Below are 19,373 nucleotides of genomic sequence, written 5' to 3'. Positions count from 1 at the left end.
ACAATGTAATTCTAGTGAGTTAATAAAATGACAAGGTGTTGCCTGTCAGCGTTGTAGACTACTGCCTCACAAGCCCGGGCTTTAGTGGCACTGGCATACGCGCTTGCCTCTGCACTGAAGGAGCCACCGAACGCGTCCGCGTTGCAGATCTCACTTTCTCCCGCTACAGTATGTCCTACAATGACATATTTGGTGGGGATTGGCAGCCAACAATAGGATTGGATTGGGACTAAATCAAAAAATAAAACGACATTGAAATGAATATTATTAACAAATATTTCCCAGCTGATTTTGGGTTCAACCTAAGGCTGACTAGGACAGATCAATCAACTTGATCCGACACAGTAAGCCTACATGTCATACGTAAGTAAACCCACAAGAGAGACAATATTGCAAAGGCAGGACCATGTTCGATGGAAGGCGTAGGGGTAGGCAATCGAAAACGTTTGACGGGGAAATTTCTGTCAATATTAGCTAGTCCTACTGAGTGGGCAAGTAACCTTTCCCGCGCTCTTCCTAAAAATACTATTTGTGATGTCATAAAGGTCTAACGTTCCATGACGTAGCATGTAGCCCTAAATTACAGTCCCTGCTTGCAATATTGTCCTCACTCTCGACCTGAACTCAACTTGAATGTAACCAACACAGACAAGGACATGCTTTTTGAGATATAAAATAGCTTGAATGGATGAAGAAAGGGTAAGCTAAATTACTTCATGCAATATTGGGGGAAAGTAAAAAAGGGTACAGCAATATAAGCGGATATTTCTTGTAAAAAGCTATAACATATTGTAAAGCAAATGTACCATTCTTTATAAAGTCACCAGCTTAGCGCTGATATGGCTGTAGCTCTATTTATGATGTCCTCTGCACAGATCTACTCTGACATTGACATATTATTACTTATTGGAATGTCTGTCCTTCAGGTAGCACAGAGGGAGGATGGTGATCCTCAGAGGGAAGGAAAGGAAGTTGTTGAGGAAGAACCGGTGGCCACACCCAAAGAGGAGGCCAAGAAGGGAAGGAAGGTAAGATAGCAGTAGTGACAGAGCACATAATAGGCCTACTGGGTTACACTCTGTACCTGATAGCAGTCATACCATAGATATCTATATATCTCAGATAACAACATACGTAGTAGCTGTTTTCAAAACGTGTTTTAAGAGCTGCTTTGACCTGGCCCATAGCCTATTCATAAATTGTCTCAGAGTAGGAGTGCTTATCTAGGATCAGTTTTGCATTTGAGATCATAATGAATACAATTATTTGGGCAAGGTTGAGCCCACACCTTATCTGATGAACTTTATGTATACGGGCCCTGGTGTTACATGTCTGCCATCATTTGAGCTCTGGAATCTGTTCTGTTCTATCCTAGGCAAAAAGTAAGAGGAGTGGCAAGAAGTCAAGGAAGCTGGGCACTGACAATGATGCAGGTCAGAGATTTACCTCTGTAGTACTACATTGTTTCTCTATTCTGTCTGTGATGTGCAGGTTGTGCTATCCATTTTCAATGAAACTGTAGTCTACTGTAATCAGTAAGAAAGGTCACATAGATAGCTTTATTAAAATAGGCCTATTCTAAAACCCTTAAACAATGAAATCAGAGTATTAAGAGATAAAACGTCTGATTTCTCTTTAATTTTGTTTCTACTTCCTCTACGGCAATCACATCTTTAGTCTCCAGGAATAAACACCTGGATAGAGGATCTGTAATTGAGCTCCTGGAGAAGAAAGCTGTTAAGGCTGCATTCGGCCCAGGCAACAAGGATGAGATGGAATACTCCTACCCAATCCTCATCTCATTCCTGCGCAATCTTACTGATGAGTATGTTAAAGGTTTTTCTGTAATGTTCAACATTTATGAAATATTGTGCAGTGGGAACTAAACACTAACTAAAACACTTATTTTAAATTGTCTAGGCAGTGGCAAGTGATCTACAAAGGACTAAAAAACCCTGTAAGTTTCCCTACCTGCCTTTGACCTTTGATGTGTCAATGATCTGTTGAATTCAGAGATTAGCCATCAAGTCATATTCTGTTATTCATGTTCTCTGTCAGACTTCATCAAACTTTGAATTCAGTCACAGACAAGAATAACAATGTTGATCAAATGCATTCTGTTCGATCTAGAATACTTTACATCACAGTTCCATTGAAAAGACTGTTTTTGTTCTGTTTGTTCAAAACAGATGACGAAGGAACAGCTTGCCAAATTGTGCAAGACAATTGTAACCTTCATCGCACAGACCACCCTGCAGATCCTGCTGCCAGCCCTGGCCCGCGTACTTGGGGTAAAGGACTTTGCTGACGACGACACTGACTCACCCAAGAGGGGTGGCAGTGCAAGATCCTTTGCTGCCTTTGATCAGGAAAGACTGGAGCTCATCCAGGAAGTTAGATATCTGGCGAAAAAAATGTATAAGGGCGGCACAGGGGCTCAACATCTCAGGTCCCTAACACCCTCTTCTAAGAGGTATGTTCCCCTCAAGGTTTTCATGTATGGATTTCACCGAGATCATCTATCCCAGTGTTAGCTAATGCAATTTACTCTATCTGATGTAGTACAAAATGTAATGTATCAGCCTTTGAGCATATTCAAATGAATGAGCATGTAAAGCGATCAAAAGGACATGTAGATATTTAGAATACTAAAATTACAACGCTTGACCGATTTGCCAAGTTAAGACAGGAATTATCATGCTTTGCTTGTTCGTTTTAAAGTTCCCAGACCTCAGTGAAAGTCCTCCTGGGAATGACAGGACAGAATCATCAAAAGTGTCCAGGAGCAACTGTCTGATCATAATATCCTGTCCTCTTGCCCACCTGAGCTGACTGTTGGTCTTATCAAGGTGGTGGTCGAACAGCTTAACTCTGCCCTCTCTGCGACCATCAGCAGAGCTATTTCAGGGCGGTCCTCCCCTATTTCTTCTGGTACCCAGGCCGCTGAACAAATGGTCAACATGGTCCTGAAATGTTTTGATGATCACACCACCCCAGAGGACCAGAGCTCTACCTCTGTATTAGAGTCATGCATTCCACCTGCAACAGAAGAAGTGATGACTGTTATCGCAGAGATGGTGGGTGAATTGGAAAAAGAAGATCTGGAATTGGCTAAGGTTTTTCGAGAAGTGGCTGTGAAAGTTAAAATGTTGGCATCTGGCAGTGACCTTGTAGTGGAGCACCTGGATGTTGAAGACTCTCCTGTTCCAGAGGAGCTGAACATAATATGTACATCTTGCAAAGCAATGATGCAAAATCTTGGCACTCTGTTTAGTGTGAAGTTCAAGACCAAAGCCTCAAAGGCTGTGAGTGAAATTCTTGTGAGAAGGTTAATGAGCGATATCTCTGGTATGGTTCAACCTTCTCATTCGTTTAGTACCACTCCAAGCTTGATGAATGCATCTAGCCCATCTGACAGGATCCTTGATTCTGCAGCCACTGAGCTCATACAGACCAAAGTAGAATCTGAGGCATCACAAATAATTGATAACTTTGTTGAAGATGTCAAGGACATTGTGCAGTATGCTGAATTAGATCAGCCAACAAGCACCCAGAGAGATACCCAAGTGGGACACTGTACGACAAAGCGGAAACCCTTCCATGCAGCTCGTAGACTCTGCGAGAGACTTCAGGCAAAGCTGGAGACATTGTTCCTCAGAATGGGTGGAGCTCCAGTCCAAGGGGAAGAACTTATGGAAAAAGCTGACTCCAGTGCTGTGCTTCTGGAGCATACTGACTCCAGTGATCTGCCTGTTTCAATCCTGAGCTTGCCTTCCCCATGTAGGAGTGAATCCCCTATATCAGAACGTAGTTCATCTTCTTTATCTGATGGATGTGATTCAACTGACTCTGTAGGAGAGAAAACACCAAAGCAACCTGAAACCAGTAAGAGTGAGGCAATACTGCAAGTGGTCAACTCAACAGGACTTGGTTCTCTCCGTCAATGCCAAAGTGAGAACTCTCAACCATTACTGTCTCTCTGTGATTCCAACATGGTGCCCTGCACCAAAGAGGTCTTGTCCCAGATTGTGACCATGTATAGGTCAGAGGTGGCAGATTTGGAATGCACATCATCTGTTGCAGAGGGTTCCTCTTACAACTCCCTTGAAGTCTGTGGCTTTTTGGACAGTGTCATGTCTTATCTAGAAGACATGCCTGTGTCTGGTTCTTCATGGTTGGAAGGATTAAGAGATACTCCAGCCTCAGTCATTGAGAAACTCTCCAGTGAGGAGTTCCAGATGAACGCTACCAACGAAGTGCGAAAAATACTGATCAAATCAGTCAGTAGCTTTCCCAGCAAAGTCAGTTCCAGCCAGACAGATTCTCAGATGTTGCCAGCAAAATCAACAATTTCCTTAAGGCATACAGATATAACTGCTTTTGAAATCGTTGGATCAATTACAAATGACATGAAGAGCCTTTTCCCACCCACAGAGTCTTCTACTACTCTATGGCAGGCAGACTCTATGCTTCAACAGAGTGATGAGAAAACCTCAGAGTACACTGAGGCCACACCCAAAGGCTCACAGTCTGGTTTGGAAGTATCTGAGAAGAAGATCTGGACAACTGCAAAGACTATTTACCACAATGTGAAGACAAAGATGATGAATTATTTTACATGGCAAAATCAAGTCAAAGCAACAACGGCTCAAGCCAAAAAGACCCTCAGCCATATTCTGGTTTTAATTCAGAAAGAGCTGTCAAAATCTGACCAAACGGTGACTGCGCTTTCACAAATAGAGAATGTGGTTGGAATGATGCTGAAGGATGTTGAAAGGGTAAGCAGTGAATGTGGTGAGGAACTGATCTATCAAGCGCCACAGCGTTCTTCCTCCTCGTTGTCATCCTCATCTGCCAGATCAAAGAAGTCAGAGTGGGAATTTTCACTCCCTGGCACTCCCATCTCTTCTGATTTACCAGAGAGTATTACTCAGCCCATTGTGAGAAGCTCAGTCATCGACATGGGCAAATCTACTAAGCCAAAAACATTGGTGTGTGATGCCAGGGAAAGCATGTCTGCAATAGTGGATACCATCATAAAGGAGGTACATCCAGAGGAAGAAGGGGAGGTTGCATTCCACCCTGATCTAACAGCTGCAATAGCAAGACTGGAGGAGCTCATATCTCAGGGTAGGATTGGTGCTCTCTCACGTGATCTTACTCACCAAGTCAACCGCATCATTTCTGAGAGCAACTTGACCCCTCTGGTTCTGACAGTGGCGGCTGGAAAGAGTGCATCCGATACAGTCCTTACTGAGCTGAAGAGGAATGACAAGACGGTGGGGAAGCCCACAGCTTACAAGCTGGTTCAGCTTTTTGCAGAGGAGTCTGTGAAGCGCCTCTTGCTTCCTAGCCTTGTGCCCTCTACAGCTTCAATGAGTTTGGCTCAGGGAGTTAGTGTGCCGGCTAGCGTATCTGAAGATAGGATTTCATGTTCTTTTTCTACATCAGCATTTAGTGACACAGTCAGCCTGTTTACCAAAGTAATGGTAAGTCAGGTCATGGACTCTGTGGTTTCTGGTGCACAAAGCAGAGGGTCATCTCCAACCGGAACTGTAACTGATATAGGCAGTCTACTGAGTGGTAAGTCCTACCCTCTGCCATCTTTCTCTGCCATCAGCATGACAACAAGTGGGACATCCAATGCTGCACAAGGCTTTGAGGCCAACATAGATGCTGAGGAAAGTTGTTTCGGTGTACCTCAGAGCATTGTTTGTGATCAGAATTCAACCAGCCCGGATGTTGCCTCGCTTTCAACCCCATCCACTGACAACTTAGTCGGTGATGATGACTTCACCGGCCTCATCAGCATGTTAGTGGTGAGACTTCTGTCAAAAATCCAAACCCAAACTGATCTGTACCCAACTGACGTCACACGCACGTCACAAGACCTGATTCCAAAAGTTATAGCTGCCTTCTGTGCATGGTCAGGCTGCTCTGAGACCCAAGCTTATCCCAAGAACCTGAAGAGTCACAAAGTATACAGCACCGTCTACAAACATCTGTTGAAGGAGTTTGGCTCAGAGAAAATACTCCAACTGGCCGTGTCGACTCAGGACTCCACTTTCAATAGGATTCTTGTGAAGTCATTGAGCAAGGAGCTTCTCCACAGTTGTAACGAGGCATCAAGAGCAGCCTCAAGAACATCTTTCGAAGCCACCAGGCCAGAAGCTCTTCTCATGGCTGAAGATGTGAAGGCTACCAGAGGGAAGCTGTCTTTCCTACAAAGGCTTGCCAGACTGAAATTCAACTTAAAGGTACATCACACTTATTTAAGTTAACAATTGTGTCAATGTGAGTAAACAATGTTATTTAGAGAAAATGTAAAACCATCCATTAATTCCAAAACCATTTATAAATCTTGTTGTGCTGGTGTGTAAGATGTGATCGTTATTACCGTGAGATTGTTCTGCTGTGACAGTTGTTTTGACATGTTTTTGTTTTAGCCATTCATGATGGGAAACAAGAAGAATTCCCGCCATTCTGAATCCAAAGACCAGACTACTGCTGAAGAGATCATGTGTAAGTCCATACAGCAGGACATTTACTGTTTGAGATATTGGTGTACAAAGCTGCTATTGCAAAAATATTAAACCCTATATACAGTACATTATATATTATCGATAGTAATCTCTTATGTAAAATTATTTATAGTTTCCAAATCTCAAGATTCTGGTTCTCATTTATTTGTGAAAGTAATAATGAGTTGAAACTAAGAATACAATATACCATCATTTCTAAATGAAAGTGCATGTCAACTCTCTCTCTTCTGTCGCCCAACATAGTGGCACATCCTGCCACGTTTGGACTCCCAGAGGGTCTTCCCTCCACCTCTCAACAGGAGAAGCCTCGCAAACGTCCCCTTCTAATCAGGATGTTTTCCACCATCTCCATAGGCCTATCCAAGCCATTCAAACGGTTTTCAAAGCAAGCTTAATACAACAATTTCCTTTAATACAGTAATATTTGCATTGAATTGATGGCGTTTGTCTTCTTTTGTGTTGCCCTGTTAACACATTTGATTAGAAAATATATAGTATATTTAGTTTAGTTTATTATGCAGTCATAGTCACGGTGTAGGCTAAACAAAGTAATGTTGTCCTGAATAATGTATAGAACATGCACCCTCCCACCCCCCCACCCACACACACAGTGTGATTCATTCAACACACACACATAGTACTTCAGTTATGTCCCACAACCAACATTCGACCAGATATCAATGATTCAGTGTAAAATACATGTACTGTAAAATAAACCGTATTTAATTTACAACCAATAAAATAATACATGATGCAGGACACTCAGTTATAAGGGAATTAACTGGTTTAACTTCTCAAACAGAAACACACACATTTCCATTTTCTGTGGATCGCCCATGTTTACGTTTTACTGAATGCCAGTCTGACCTTTGACCTGTAGATGCCAGTAAAGGTCTACTTTTGCTGCAGATCCTCTTCTAAAGCTCAAACCTCTCTGGACAAGGAGCCAAAACATTTGACCCTAGTGAGAGAGAGTGTGTGTGTGTGTGTGTGTGTGTGTGTGTGTGTGTGTGTGTGGCAAGAAAAGGGAATATTGCACTACACTTTTATGATACAGATACATTTTGCATTCGGTAGCATAGCACAGCTGTAGTTTTTTCAAATGCCAAATGTACATGTAGCATGCTTCTGCCTACAGATGCTTTTCTGAGTGACTTGTGTTGTGAGAGAACCAGAATTCAAACATAAACTCCTGGATTACATTTTATAATATTGTCAGCTCTTTTTAGTAACATATGGTAGCATACATGTTTCACACGGTGGCAAGTCAAGCTAGTTAGTTACATGTAACAACATTACATTATATGGTCAATGTTTGTGTGTATCCTCTTAGCTTTTACCTTCGACATCAACAAGCGACGCACGGGCTGGTCCTGCAGACTCCCACGCCCATGGCCCAGGAGAAGGCTGGGGGCCACCTGCTCACTCACGTCCCAGCCATCTCCTTTGAGACCGACTCTACTGTGGAGTGCACCTCCAAGAGGACTCCGGAAGAGAGGGACCGGGTGACGGTTAAACTGGCCAACATGGCCTTGATGGGAAGGATCAAAAGTCTTGGCTGTGAAATGCCCATTATGTGTGATTATCGAATTGATCATTTTCCACTTTTGAAACAACAATGGGAAAGACAGGGTTTATAGCAAAGGTTGCTCAGATTGGGCTTTTGGAAAAATTGGGAGAATGAAAGTGCACTCCTGATTCAGAGAGAAAGATCCAGCTTAATCATCCATACCATTGTTTAAATTACAATAAAAAAACATTCAAACTGTTCCTGAGTTTCGAAAGACAGAGAAAGGAAAACATCATTATCTTCAGTCTGTTCACACCTGTTCACACAAGTCCTACTGTCCACAATCTCAGGGTTCTTCAATACAAACACACCTGTTTCAGAAAACCTGATCACTTTCACATTCGAACAATGTTTGTAGGATACTTTTCAATAACTCAATAAATGTAAGTGTTGAAACCATACATAGCTGGTAACTTGAGCTCGGCAGAGTAGTTTTGACCTGTGTCCAGATGCAGTCATTTATGTTGTCTAAAGGCAATTTGTCTCTTATAACAATGTTATTTTTCTGAATAATCTAATTTAATTGACTGGTAGGTAGTCACTAACTATTTGTAGCATGTGTTCCTCTGTTTATTGATATTTACATGGTGTGTATGTGTTAAGATGTTAAGTAATTAATGTTGATATTATCCAAAGGGTTTTTAACTGAAAAGTTAAATGTATTTCAAAAATGGCAGAGTCAAACAGTATTGGAATAGTGACTTGTATTTTGCATCTAGAAGTGTAAGAATTTTAGAAGAATGCTATTTCATCAGTCAAATGTTGCACTGTTTGATAAGACAGGGTAAAGAAAACCTCAATTTTAATGAGTTTAGTTGTGAGTTTGACATTTTACCACAAGAAGTCACTATAATACTATACGTTATCAAACAGGATTGTGCTGAAAATCAAATGAACCACAGCCAAATTAATTATTTGCAACTAAGAGTAAGATTAAAAAAGACATGTATAACTTACTTTCTTGATAAAATACATTCTAAAATGTCAATATATGTGATTTCTGAGTATGTAGTGCACATATCTTTTTAAGGCCCAAAGCAGACGTTTTTATATCAATATCAAATCATTTCTGGGTAACAATTAAGTACCTTACTGTAATAGATTACGATGAAAATGGTCAAAAATGTAGTTTTTGCAAAAAAAAACTTTCTCAAGCAATAATTTTGCTAGGACTGTCTGGGAGTGGTCAGTGTGGAGGGGAAATTAAAACTAGCTGTTATTGGCACTCTCTTTGTCGTTGGTCTATAAACCAATTTACACATGGTGATGTCGCCATGGAAAGCCAAAACTCTCGCCCATGCAAACCTGCTGATTAGAAGGTGAGAAACTCTCTTTTCATGGCACTTCAATATCGAAGTGAATTTTTCGTAGCAGGTTAGGAAACTGAGGTTAAGGTTAGGAAAAGGGTTAGGGTTAGTGAAAATGCTCTCCAAACCTTCTACGAAAATTACTTTGCATTGAAGTGCTGTGAAAATAATGTGTCCCTGCTCAGGTGTTGCATGAATCAGCCAATGGTTGTGTGCCAAGTCATCCATTGTGTCATCGACTGACAGATTGCTATAACATATGATGTGGTTAGCTGACACACAAAATACCTATCCAGGCAGTGTAAGATCTGGCAAGTGTCAGCAAGGCCTGGGCAGAGGAACATGCTCCGTATTTTCAACCAGAACTATCAGGAAGCAACCCCGATCACATTTTTGTAAAACACATTTACAGTGTTAGTTTCATAAGCTGTTGTACAATATGAAATACAATTATTTTGACTTCACAGGGCCTTTAAATGTAGGCAAACAAGTTTTCGGCATTCAAACTAATCTACCCAGCCAGATTCAGCACCATGGACAGTGAAGATCAGAATACCTGCGATCTGACGATTAGAACAACAGTGCTATTTTAAGTGATTTTTAAGACACCCAAAGTCAATTTAAATCCACAACAAAATCTGCAGGATAAAAAGCAATATTATCAAACATTCAAATAAGTAAACAGGCTATATTAAAGTGCACTAAACATAGAGACAGATTAACCATGGAGAACACGAAACATGATGACAGATTAACCAGGGAAGTGAATTTAACAGAGGTTAAAGCTAAAACAACAGAATCTGTGTGAAGAGGTGTGGCTTTAGTGTGGATTTGAATAGTACACAAGTAGGCCTACGCTATTTTTGCACTGTAAAACTTTTTTTTAAGTGTTATGTTTTCCCAGATTCATAGTGTTATGCAGCCCAGGCCTATCTAGGAAGGCTGGGCATAAATTGTTTGCTCACAGCATCACATGATGACGTGGGCAACATAAACACTTAAACTCTGTAGATTAAAGTTAATAGTAATCTAAACTAATTTCACCACGAAAGGAAGTGCAATCGAAATGAATGAAGAAGACAATGTAATTCTAGTGAGTTAATAAAATGACAAGGTGTTGCCTGTCAGCGTTGTAGACTACTGCCTCACAAGCCCGGGCTTTAGTGGCACTGGCATACGCGCTAGCCTCTGCACTGAAGGAGCCACCGAACGCGTCCGCGTTGCAGCTCTCACTTTCTCCCGCTACAGTATGTCCTACAATGACATATTTGGTGGGGATTGGCAGCCAACAATAGGATTGGATTGGGACTAAATCAAAGAATAAAACGACATTGAAATGAATATTATTAACAAATATTTCCCAGAAGATTTTGGGTTCAACCTAAGGCTGACTAGGACAGATCAATCAACTTGATCCGACACAGTAAGCCTACATGTCATACGTAAGTAAACCCACAAGAGAGACAATATTGCAAAGGCAGGACCATGTTCGATGGAAGGCGTAGGGGTAGGCAATCGAAAACGTTTGACGGGGAAATTTCTGTCAATATTAGCTAGTCCTACTGAGTGGGCAAGTAACCTTTCCCGCGCTCTTCCTAAAAATACTATTTGTGATGTCATAAAGGTCTAACGTTCCATGACGTCGCATGTAGCCCTAAATTACAGTCCCTGCTTGCAATATTGTCCTCACTCTCGACCTGAACTCAACTTGAATGTAACCAACACAGACAAGGACATGCTTTTTGAGATATAAAATAGCTTGAATGGATGAAGAAAGGGTAAGCTAAATTACTTCATGCAATATTGGGGGAAAGTAAAAAAGGGTAAAGCAATATAAGTGGATATTTCTTGTAAAAAGCTATAACATATTGTAAAGCAAATGTACCATTCTTTATAAAGTCACCAGCTTAGCACTGATATGGCTGTAGCTCTATTTATGATGTCCTCTGCACAGATCTACTCTGACATTGACATATTATTACTTATTGGAATGTCTGTCCTTCAGGTAGCACAGAGGGAGGATGGTGATCCTCAGAGGGAAGGAAAGGAAGTTGTTGAGGAAGAACCGGTGGCCACACCCAAAGAGGAGGCCAAGAAGGGAAGGAAGGTAAGATGGCAGGAGTGACAGAGCACATAATAGGCCTACTGGGTTACACTCTGTACCTGATAGCAGTCATACCATAGATATCTATATATCTCAGATAACAACATACGTAGTAGCTGTTTTCAAAACGTGTTTTAAGAGCTGCTTTGACCTGGCCCATAGCCTATTCATAAATTGTCTCAGAGTAGGAGTGCTTATCTAGGATCAGTTTTGCATTTGAGATCATAATGAATACAATTATTTGGGCAAGGTTGAGCCCACACCTTATCTGATGAACTTTATGTATACGGGCCCTGGTGTTACATGTCTGCCATCATTTGAGATCTAGAATCTGTTCTGTTCTATCCTAGGCAAAAAGTAAGAGGAGTGGCAAGAAGTCAAGGAAGCTGGGCACTGACAACGATGCAGGTCAGAGATTTACCTCTGTAGTACTACATTGTTTCTCTATTCTGTCTGTGATGTGAGGTTGTGCTATCCATTTTCAATGAAACTGTAGTCTACTGTAATCAGTAAGAAAGGTCACATAGATAGCTTTATTCAAATAGGCCTATTCTAAAACCCTAAAACAATGAAATCAGAGTATTAAGAGATAAAACTTCTGATTTCTCTTTAATTTTGTTTCTACTTCCTCTACGGCAATCACATCTTTAGTCTCCAGGAATAAACACCTGGATAGAGGATCTGTAATTGAGCTCCTGGAGAAGAAAGCTGTTCAGGCTACATTCGGCCCAGGCAACAAGGATGAGATGGAATACTCCTACCCAATCCTCATCTCATTCCTGCGCAATCTTACTGATGAGTATGTTAAAAGTTTTTCTGTAATGTTCAACATTTATGAAATATTGTGCAGTGGGAACTAAACACTAACTAAAACACTTATTTTAAATTGTCTAGGCAGTGGCAAGTGATCTACAAAGGACTAAAAAACCCTGTAAGTTTCCCTACCTGCCTTTGACCTTTGATGTGTCAATGATCTGTTGAATTCAGAGATTAGCCATCAAGTCATATTCTGTTATTCATGTTCTCTGTCAGACTTCATCAAACTTTGAATTCAGTCACAGACAAGAATAACAATGTTGATCAAATGCATTCTGTTCGATCTAGAATACTTTACATCACAGTTCCATTGAAAAGACTGTTTTTGTTCTGTTTGTTCAAAACAGATGACGAAGGAACAGCTTGCCAAATTGTGCAAGACAATTGTAACCTTCATCGCACAGACCACCCTGCAGATCCTGCTGCCAGCCCTGGCCCGCGTACTTGGGGTAAAGGACTTTGCTGACGACGACACTGACTCACCCAAGAGGGGTGGCAGTGCAAGATCCTTTGCTGCCTTTGATCAGGAAAGACTGGAGCTCATCCGGGAAGTTAGATATCTGGCGAAGAAAATGTATAAGGGCGGCACAGGGGCTCAACATCTCAGGTCCCTAACACCCTCTTCTAAGAGGTATGTTCCCCTCAAGGTTTTCATGTATGGATTTCACCGAGATCATCTATCCCAGTGTTAGCCAATGCAATTTACTCTATCTGATGTAGTACAAAATGTAATGTATCAGCCTTTGAGCATATTCAAATGAATGAGCATGTAAAGCGATCAAAAGGACATGTAGATATTTAGAATACTAAAATTACAACGCTTGACCGATTTGCCAAGTTAAGACAGAAATGATCATGGTTTGCTTGTTCGTTTTAAAGTTCCCAGACCTCAGTGAAAGTCCTCCTGGGAATGACAGAGGACAGAATCATCAAAAGTGTCCAGGAGCAACTGTCTGATCATAATATCCTGTCCTCTTGCCCACCTGAGCTGACTGTTGGTCTTATCAAGGTGGTGGTCGAACAGCTTAACTCTGCCCTCTCTGCGACCATCAGCAGAGCCATTTCAGGGCGGTCCTCCCCTATTTCTTCTGGTACCCAGGCCGCTGAACAAATGGTCAACATGGTCCAGAAATGTTTTGATGATCACACCACCCCAGAGGACCAGAGCTCTACCTCTGTATTAGAGTCATGCATTCCACCTGCAACAGAAGAAGTGATGACTGTTATCACAGAGATGGTGGGTGAATTGGAAAAAGAAGATCCGGAATTGGCTAAGGTTTTTCGAGAAGTGGCTGTGAAAGTTAAAATGTTGGCATCTGGCAGTGACCTTGTAGTGGAGCACCTGGATGTTGAAGACTCTCCTGTTCCAGAGGAGCTGAACATAATATGTACATCTTGCAAAGCAATGATGCAAAATCTTGGCACTCTGTTTAGTGTGAAGTTCAAGACCAAAGCCTCAAAGGCTGTGAGTGAAATTCTTGTGAGAAGGTTAATGAGCGATATCTCTGGTATGGTTCAACCTTCTCATTCGTTTAGTACCACTCCAAGCTTGATGAATGCATCTAGCCCATCTGACAGGATCCTTGATTCTGCGGCCACTGAGCTCATACAGACCAAAGTAGAATCTGAGGCATCACAAATAATTGATAACTTTGTTGAAGATGTCAAGGACATTGTGCAGTATGCTGAATTAGATCAGCCAACAAGCACCCAGAGAGATACCCAAGTGGGACACTGTACGACAAAGCGGAAACCCTTCCATGCAGCTCGTAGACTCTGCGAGAGACTTCAGGCAAAGCTGGAGACATTGTTCCTCAGAATGGGTGGAGCTCCAGTCCAAGGGGAAGAACTTATGGAAAAAGCTGACTCCAGTGCTGTGCTTCTGGAGCATACTGACTCCAGTGATCTGCCTGTTTCAATCCTGAGCTTGCCTTCCCCATGTAGGAGTGAATCCCCTATATCAGAACGTAGTTCATCTTCTTTATCTGATGGATGTGATTCAACTGACTCTGTAGGAGAGAAAACACCAAAGCAACCTGAAACCAGTAAGAGTGAGGCAATACTGCAAGTGGTCAACTCAACAGGACTTGGTTCTCTCCGTAAATGCCAAAGTGAGAACTCTCAACCATTACTGTCTCTCTGTGATTCCAACATGGTGCCCTGCACCAAAGAGGTCTTGTCCCAGATTGTGACCATGTATAGGTCAGAGGTGGCAGATTTGGAATGCACATCATCTGTTGCAGAGGGTTCCTCTTACAACTCCCTTGAAGTCTGTGGCTTTTTGGACAGTGTCATGTCTTATCTAGAAGACATGCCTGTGTCTGGTTCTTCATGGTTGGAAGGATTAAGAGATACTCCAGCCTCAGTCATTGAGAAACTCTCCAGTGAGGAGTTCCAGATGAACGCTACCAACGAAGTGCGAAAAATACTGATCAAATCAGTCAGTAGCTTTCCCAGCAAAGTCAGTTCCAGCCAGACAGATTCTCAGATGTTGCCAGCAAAATCAACAATTTCCTTAAGGCATACAGATATAACTGCTTTTGAAATCGTTGGATCAATTACAAATGACATGAAGAGCCTTTTCCCACCCACAGAGTCTTCTACTACTCTATGGCAGGCAGACTCTATGCTTCAACAGAGTGATGAGAAAACCTCAGAGTACACTGAGGCCACACCCAAAGGCTCACAGTCTGGTTTGGAAGTATCTGAGAAGAAGATCTGGACAACTGCAAAGACTATTTACCACAATGTGAAGACAAAGATGATGAATTATTTTACATGGCAAAATCAAGTCAAAGCAACAACGGCTCAAGCCAAAAAGACCCTCAGCCATATTCTGGTTTTAATTCAGAAAGAGCTGGCAAAATCTGACCAAACGGTGACTGCGCTTTCACAAATAGAGAATGTGGTTGGAATGATGCTGAAGGATGTTGAAAGGGTAAGCAGTGAATGTGGTGAGGAACTGATCTATCAAGCGCCACAGCGTTCTTCCTCCTCGTTGTCATCCTCATCTGCCAGATCAAAGAAGTCAGAGTGGGAATTTTCACTCCCTGGCACTCCCATCTCTTCTGATTTACCAGAGAGTATTACTCAGCCCATTGTGAGATGCTCAGTCATCGACATGGGCAAATCTACTAAGCCAAAAACATTGGTGTGTGATGCCAGGGAAAGCATGTCTGCAATAGTGGATACCATCATAAAGGAGGTACATCCAGAGGAAGAAGGGGAGGTTGCATTCCACCCTGATCTAACAGCTGCAATAGCAAGACTGGAGGAGCTCATATCTCAGGGTAGGATTGGTGCTCTCTCACGTGATCTTACTCACCAAGTCAACCGCATCATTTCTGAGAGCAACTTGACCCCTCTGGTTCTGACAGCTGGAAAGAGTGCATCCGATACAGTCCTTACTGAGCTGAAGAGGAATGACAAGACGGTGGGGAAGCCCACAGCTTACAAGCTGGTTCAGCTTTTTGCAGAGGAGTCTGTGAAGCGCCTCTTGCTTCCTAGCCTTGTGCCCTCTACAGCTTCAATGAGTTTGGCTCAGGGAGTTAGTGTGCCGGCTAGCGTATCTGAAGATAGGATTTCATGTTCTTTTTCTACATCAGCATTTAGTGACACAGTCAGCCTGTTTACCAAAGTAATGGTAAGCCAGGTCATGGACTCTGTGGTTTCTGATGCACAAGGCAGAGGGTCATCTCCAACCGGAACTGTAACTGATATAGGCAGTCTACTGAGTGGTAAGTCCTACCATCTGCCATCTTTCTCCGCCATCAGCATGACAACAAGTGGGACCTCCAATGCTGCACAAGGCTTTGAGGCCAACATAGATGCTGAGGAAAGGGATACCATCAGTTGTTTCGGTGTACCTCAGAGCATTGTTTGTGATCAGAATTCAACCAGCCCGGATGTTGCCTCGCTTTCAACCCCATCCACTGTTAACTTAGTCGGTGATGATGACTTCACCGGCCTCATCAGCATGTTAGTGGTGAGACTTCTGTCAAAAATACAAACCCAAACTGATCTGTACCCAACTGACGTCACACGCACGTCACAAGACCTGATTCCAAAAGTTATAGCTGCCTTCTGTGCATGGTCAGGCTGCTCTGAGACCCAAGCTTATCCCAAGAACCTGAAGAGTCACAAAGTATACAGCACCGTCTACAAACATCTGTTGAAGGAGTTTGGCTCAGAGAAAATACTCCAACTGGCCGTGTCGACTCAGGACTCCACTTTCAATAGGATTCTTGTGAAGTCATTGAGCAAGGAGCTTCTCCACAGTTGTAACGAGGCATCAAGAGCAGCCTCAAGAACATCTTTCGAAGCCACCAGGCCAGAAGCTCTTCTCATGGCTGAAGATGTGAAGGCTACCAGAGGGAAGCTGTCTTTCCTACAAAGGCTTGCCAGACTGAAATTCAACTTAAAGGTACATCACACTTATTTAAGTTAACAATTGTGTCAATGTGAGTAAACAATGTTATTTAGAGAAAATGTAAAACCATCCATTAATTCCAAAACCATTTATAAATCTTGTTGTGCTGGTGTGTAAGATGTGATCGTTATTACCGTGAGATTGTTCTGCTGTGACAGTTGTTTTGACATGTTTTTGTTTTAGCCATTCATGATGGGAAACAAGAAGAATTCCCGCCATTCTGAATCCAAAGACCAGACTACTGCTGAAGAGATCATGTGTAAGTCCATACAGCAGGACATTTACTGTTTGAGATATTGGTGTACAAAGCTGCTATTGCAAAAATATTAAACCCTATATACAGTACATTATATATTATCGATAGTAATCTCTTATGTAAAATGATTTATAGTTTCCAAATCTCAAGATTCTGGTTCTCATTTATTTGTGAAAGTAATAATGAGTTGAAACTAAGAATACAATATACCATCATTTCTAAATGAAAGTGCATGTCAACTCTCTCTCTTCTGTCGCCCAACATAGTGGCACATCCTGCCACGTTTGGACTCCCAGAGGGTCTTCCCTCCACCTCTCAACAGGAGAAGCCTCGCAAACGTCCCCTTCTAATCAGGATGTTTTCCACCATCTCCATAGGCCTATCCAAGCCATTCAAACGGTTTTCAAAGCAAGCTTAATACAACAATTTCCTTTAATACAGTAATATTTGCATTGAATTGATGGCCTTTGTCTTCTTTTGTGTTGCCCTGTTAACACATTTGATTAGAAAATACATAGTATATTTAGTTTAGTTTATTATGCAGTCATAGTCACGGTGTAGGCTAAACAAAGTAATGTTGTCCTGAATAATGTATAGAACATGCACCCCCACCCACACACACACAAACAGTGTGATTCATTGAACACACACACATAGTACTTCAGTTATGTCCCACAACCAACATTCGACCAGATATCAATGATTCAGTGTAAAATACATGTACTGTAAAATAAACCGTATTTAATTTACAACCAATAAAATAATACATGATGCAGGACACTCAGTTATAAGGGAATTAACTGGTTTAACTTCTCAAACAGAAACACACACATTTCCATTTTCTGTGGATCGCCCATGTTTACATTTTACTGAATGCCAGTCTGACCTTTGACCTGTAGATGGCAGTAAAGGTCTGCTTTTGCTGCAGATCCTCTTCTAAAGCTCAAACCTCTCTGGACAAGGAGCCGAAACATTTGTCCCTAGTGAGAGAGAGTGTGTGTGTGTGTGTGTGTGTCTGTGTGTGGCAAGAAAAGGGAATATTGCACTACACTTTTATGATACAGATACATTTTGCATTCGGTAGCATAGCACAGCTGTAGTTTTTTCAAATGCCAAATGTACATGTAGCATGCTTCTGCCTACAGATGCTTTTCAGTTATGTCCCACAACCAACATTCAACCAGATATCAATGATTCAGTGTAAAATACATGTACTGTAAAATAAACCGTATTTAATTTACAACCAATAAAATAATACATGATGCAGGACACTCAGTTATAAGGGAATTAACTGGTTTAACTTCTCAAACAGAAACACACACATTTTCTGTGGATCGCCCATGTTTACATTTTACTGAATGCCAGTCTGACCTTTGACCTGTAGATGGCAGTAAAGGTCTACTTTTGCTGCAGATCCACTTCTAAAGCTCAAACCTCTCTGGACAAGTAGCCAAAACATTTGTCCCTAGTGAGAGAGAGTATGTGTGTGTGGCAAAAAAAGGGAATATTGCACTACACTTTTATGATACAGATACATTTTGCATTCGGTAGCATAGCACAGCTGTAGTTTTTTCAAATGCCAAATGTACATGTAGCATGCTTCTGCCTACAGATGCTTTTCTGAGTGACTTGTGTTGTGAGAGAACCAGAATTCAAACATAAACTTCTGGATTACATTTTATAATATTGTCAGCTCTTTTTAGTAACATATGGTAGCATACATGTTTTACACGGTGGCAAGTCAAGCTAGTTAGTTACATGCAACAACATTACATTATATGGTCAATGTTTGTGTGTATCCTCTTAGCTTTTACCTTCGACATCAACAAGCGACGCACGGGCTGGTCCTGCAGACTCTCACGCCCATGGCCCAGGAGAAGGCTGGGGGCCACCTGCTCACTCACGTCCCAGCCATCTCCTTTGAGACCGACTCTACTGTGGAGTGCACCTCCAAGAGGACTCCGGAAGAGAGGGACCGGGTGAAGGTTAAACTGGCCAACATGGCCTTGATGGGAAGGATCAAAAGTCTTGGCTGTGAAATGCCCATTATGTGTGATTATCGAATTGATCATTTTCCACTTTTGATACAACAATGGGAAAGACAGGGTTTATAGCAAAGGTTGCTCAGATTGGGTTTTTGGAAAAATTGGGAGAATGAAAGTGCACTCCTGATTCAGAGAGAAAGATCCAGCTTAATCATCCATACCATTGTTTAAATTACAATAAAAAAACATTCAAACTGTTCCTGAGTTTCGAAAGACAGAGAAAGGAAAACATCATTATCTTCAGTCTGTTCACACCTGTTCACACAAGTCCTACTGTCCACAATCTCAGGGTTCTTCAATACAA

The 19,373-nt window shown here is 41.8% G+C and overlaps 2 protein-coding genes across 3 annotated transcripts; both read left to right on the top strand.

Moving 5' to 3' along the window:
- The first annotated feature begins 744 nt into the window (after positions 1–744).
- On the top strand, positions 745–17,479 carry LOC118936647. 2 transcript variants are annotated; one of them, XM_036974509.1, is made up of 8 exons: positions 756–1,028; positions 1,376–1,433; positions 12,175–12,322; positions 12,418–12,454; positions 12,687–12,970; positions 13,219–16,762; positions 16,952–17,027; positions 17,291–17,479. In XM_036974509.1, exons 1-8 carry the CDS (start codon positions 840–842, stop codon positions 17,440–17,442), a joined length of 4,488 nt encoding a protein of 1,495 aa, XP_036830404.1. In that variant the 5' UTR covers positions 756–839; the 3' UTR covers positions 17,443–17,479. The 2 variants fall into 2 exon arrangements, with proteins under 2 accessions (XP_036830405.1, XP_036830404.1); XM_036974510.1 differs by lacking the exons at positions 13,219–16,762; positions 16,952–17,027; positions 17,291–17,479 and having other exon boundaries at positions 745–1,028; positions 12,687–13,205.
- On the top strand, positions 4,591–7,001 carry LOC118960378. The gene is made up of 3 exons (XM_036974511.1): positions 4,591–6,257; positions 6,447–6,522; positions 6,786–7,001. The coding sequence occupies exons 1-3, from the start codon at positions 4,602–4,604 to the stop codon at positions 6,935–6,937; spliced, it is 1,884 nt and encodes a 627-aa protein (XP_036830406.1). The 5' UTR covers positions 4,591–4,601; the 3' UTR covers positions 6,938–7,001.
- Positions 17,480–19,373: the final 1,894 nt, after the last annotated feature.

This window comes from Oncorhynchus mykiss, unplaced genomic scaffold, assembly GCF_013265735.2.
Source record: "Oncorhynchus mykiss isolate Arlee unplaced genomic scaffold, USDA_OmykA_1.1 un_scaffold_621, whole genome shotgun sequence".
NCBI lineage: Eukaryota > Metazoa > Chordata > Actinopteri > Salmoniformes > Salmonidae > Oncorhynchus > Oncorhynchus mykiss.
Note: the sequence above shows the minus strand (reverse complement) of the source record. Positions and strands in the feature narration are given on the sequence as shown.

Excerpts from the sequence above, each read along its gene's own strand:
- LOC118960378 (XM_036974511.1), top strand. The coding sequence starts at position 4,602 with ATGATGAATTATTTTACATGGCAAAATCAAGTCAAAGCAACAACGGCT. Across the intron at positions 6,258-6,446 it reads GACTGAAATTCAACTTAAAG|CCATTCATGATGGGAAACAA; the intron begins GTACATCACACT and ends TTTTTGTTTTAG. Across the intron at positions 6,523-6,785 it reads TACTGCTGAAGAGATCATGT|TGGCACATCCTGCCACGTTT; the intron begins GTAAGTCCATAC and ends CGCCCAACATAG.
- LOC118936647 (XM_036974509.1), top strand. The coding sequence starts at position 840 with ATGGCTGTAGCTCTATTTATGATGTCCTCTGCACAGATCTACTCTGAC. Across the intron at positions 12,323-12,417 it reads CTGCGCAATCTTACTGATGA|GCAGTGGCAAGTGATCTACA; the intron begins GTATGTTAAAAG and ends TAAATTGTCTAG. Across the intron at positions 12,455-12,686 it reads ACAAAGGACTAAAAAACCCT|ATGACGAAGGAACAGCTTGC; the intron begins GTAAGTTTCCCT and ends TGTTCAAAACAG.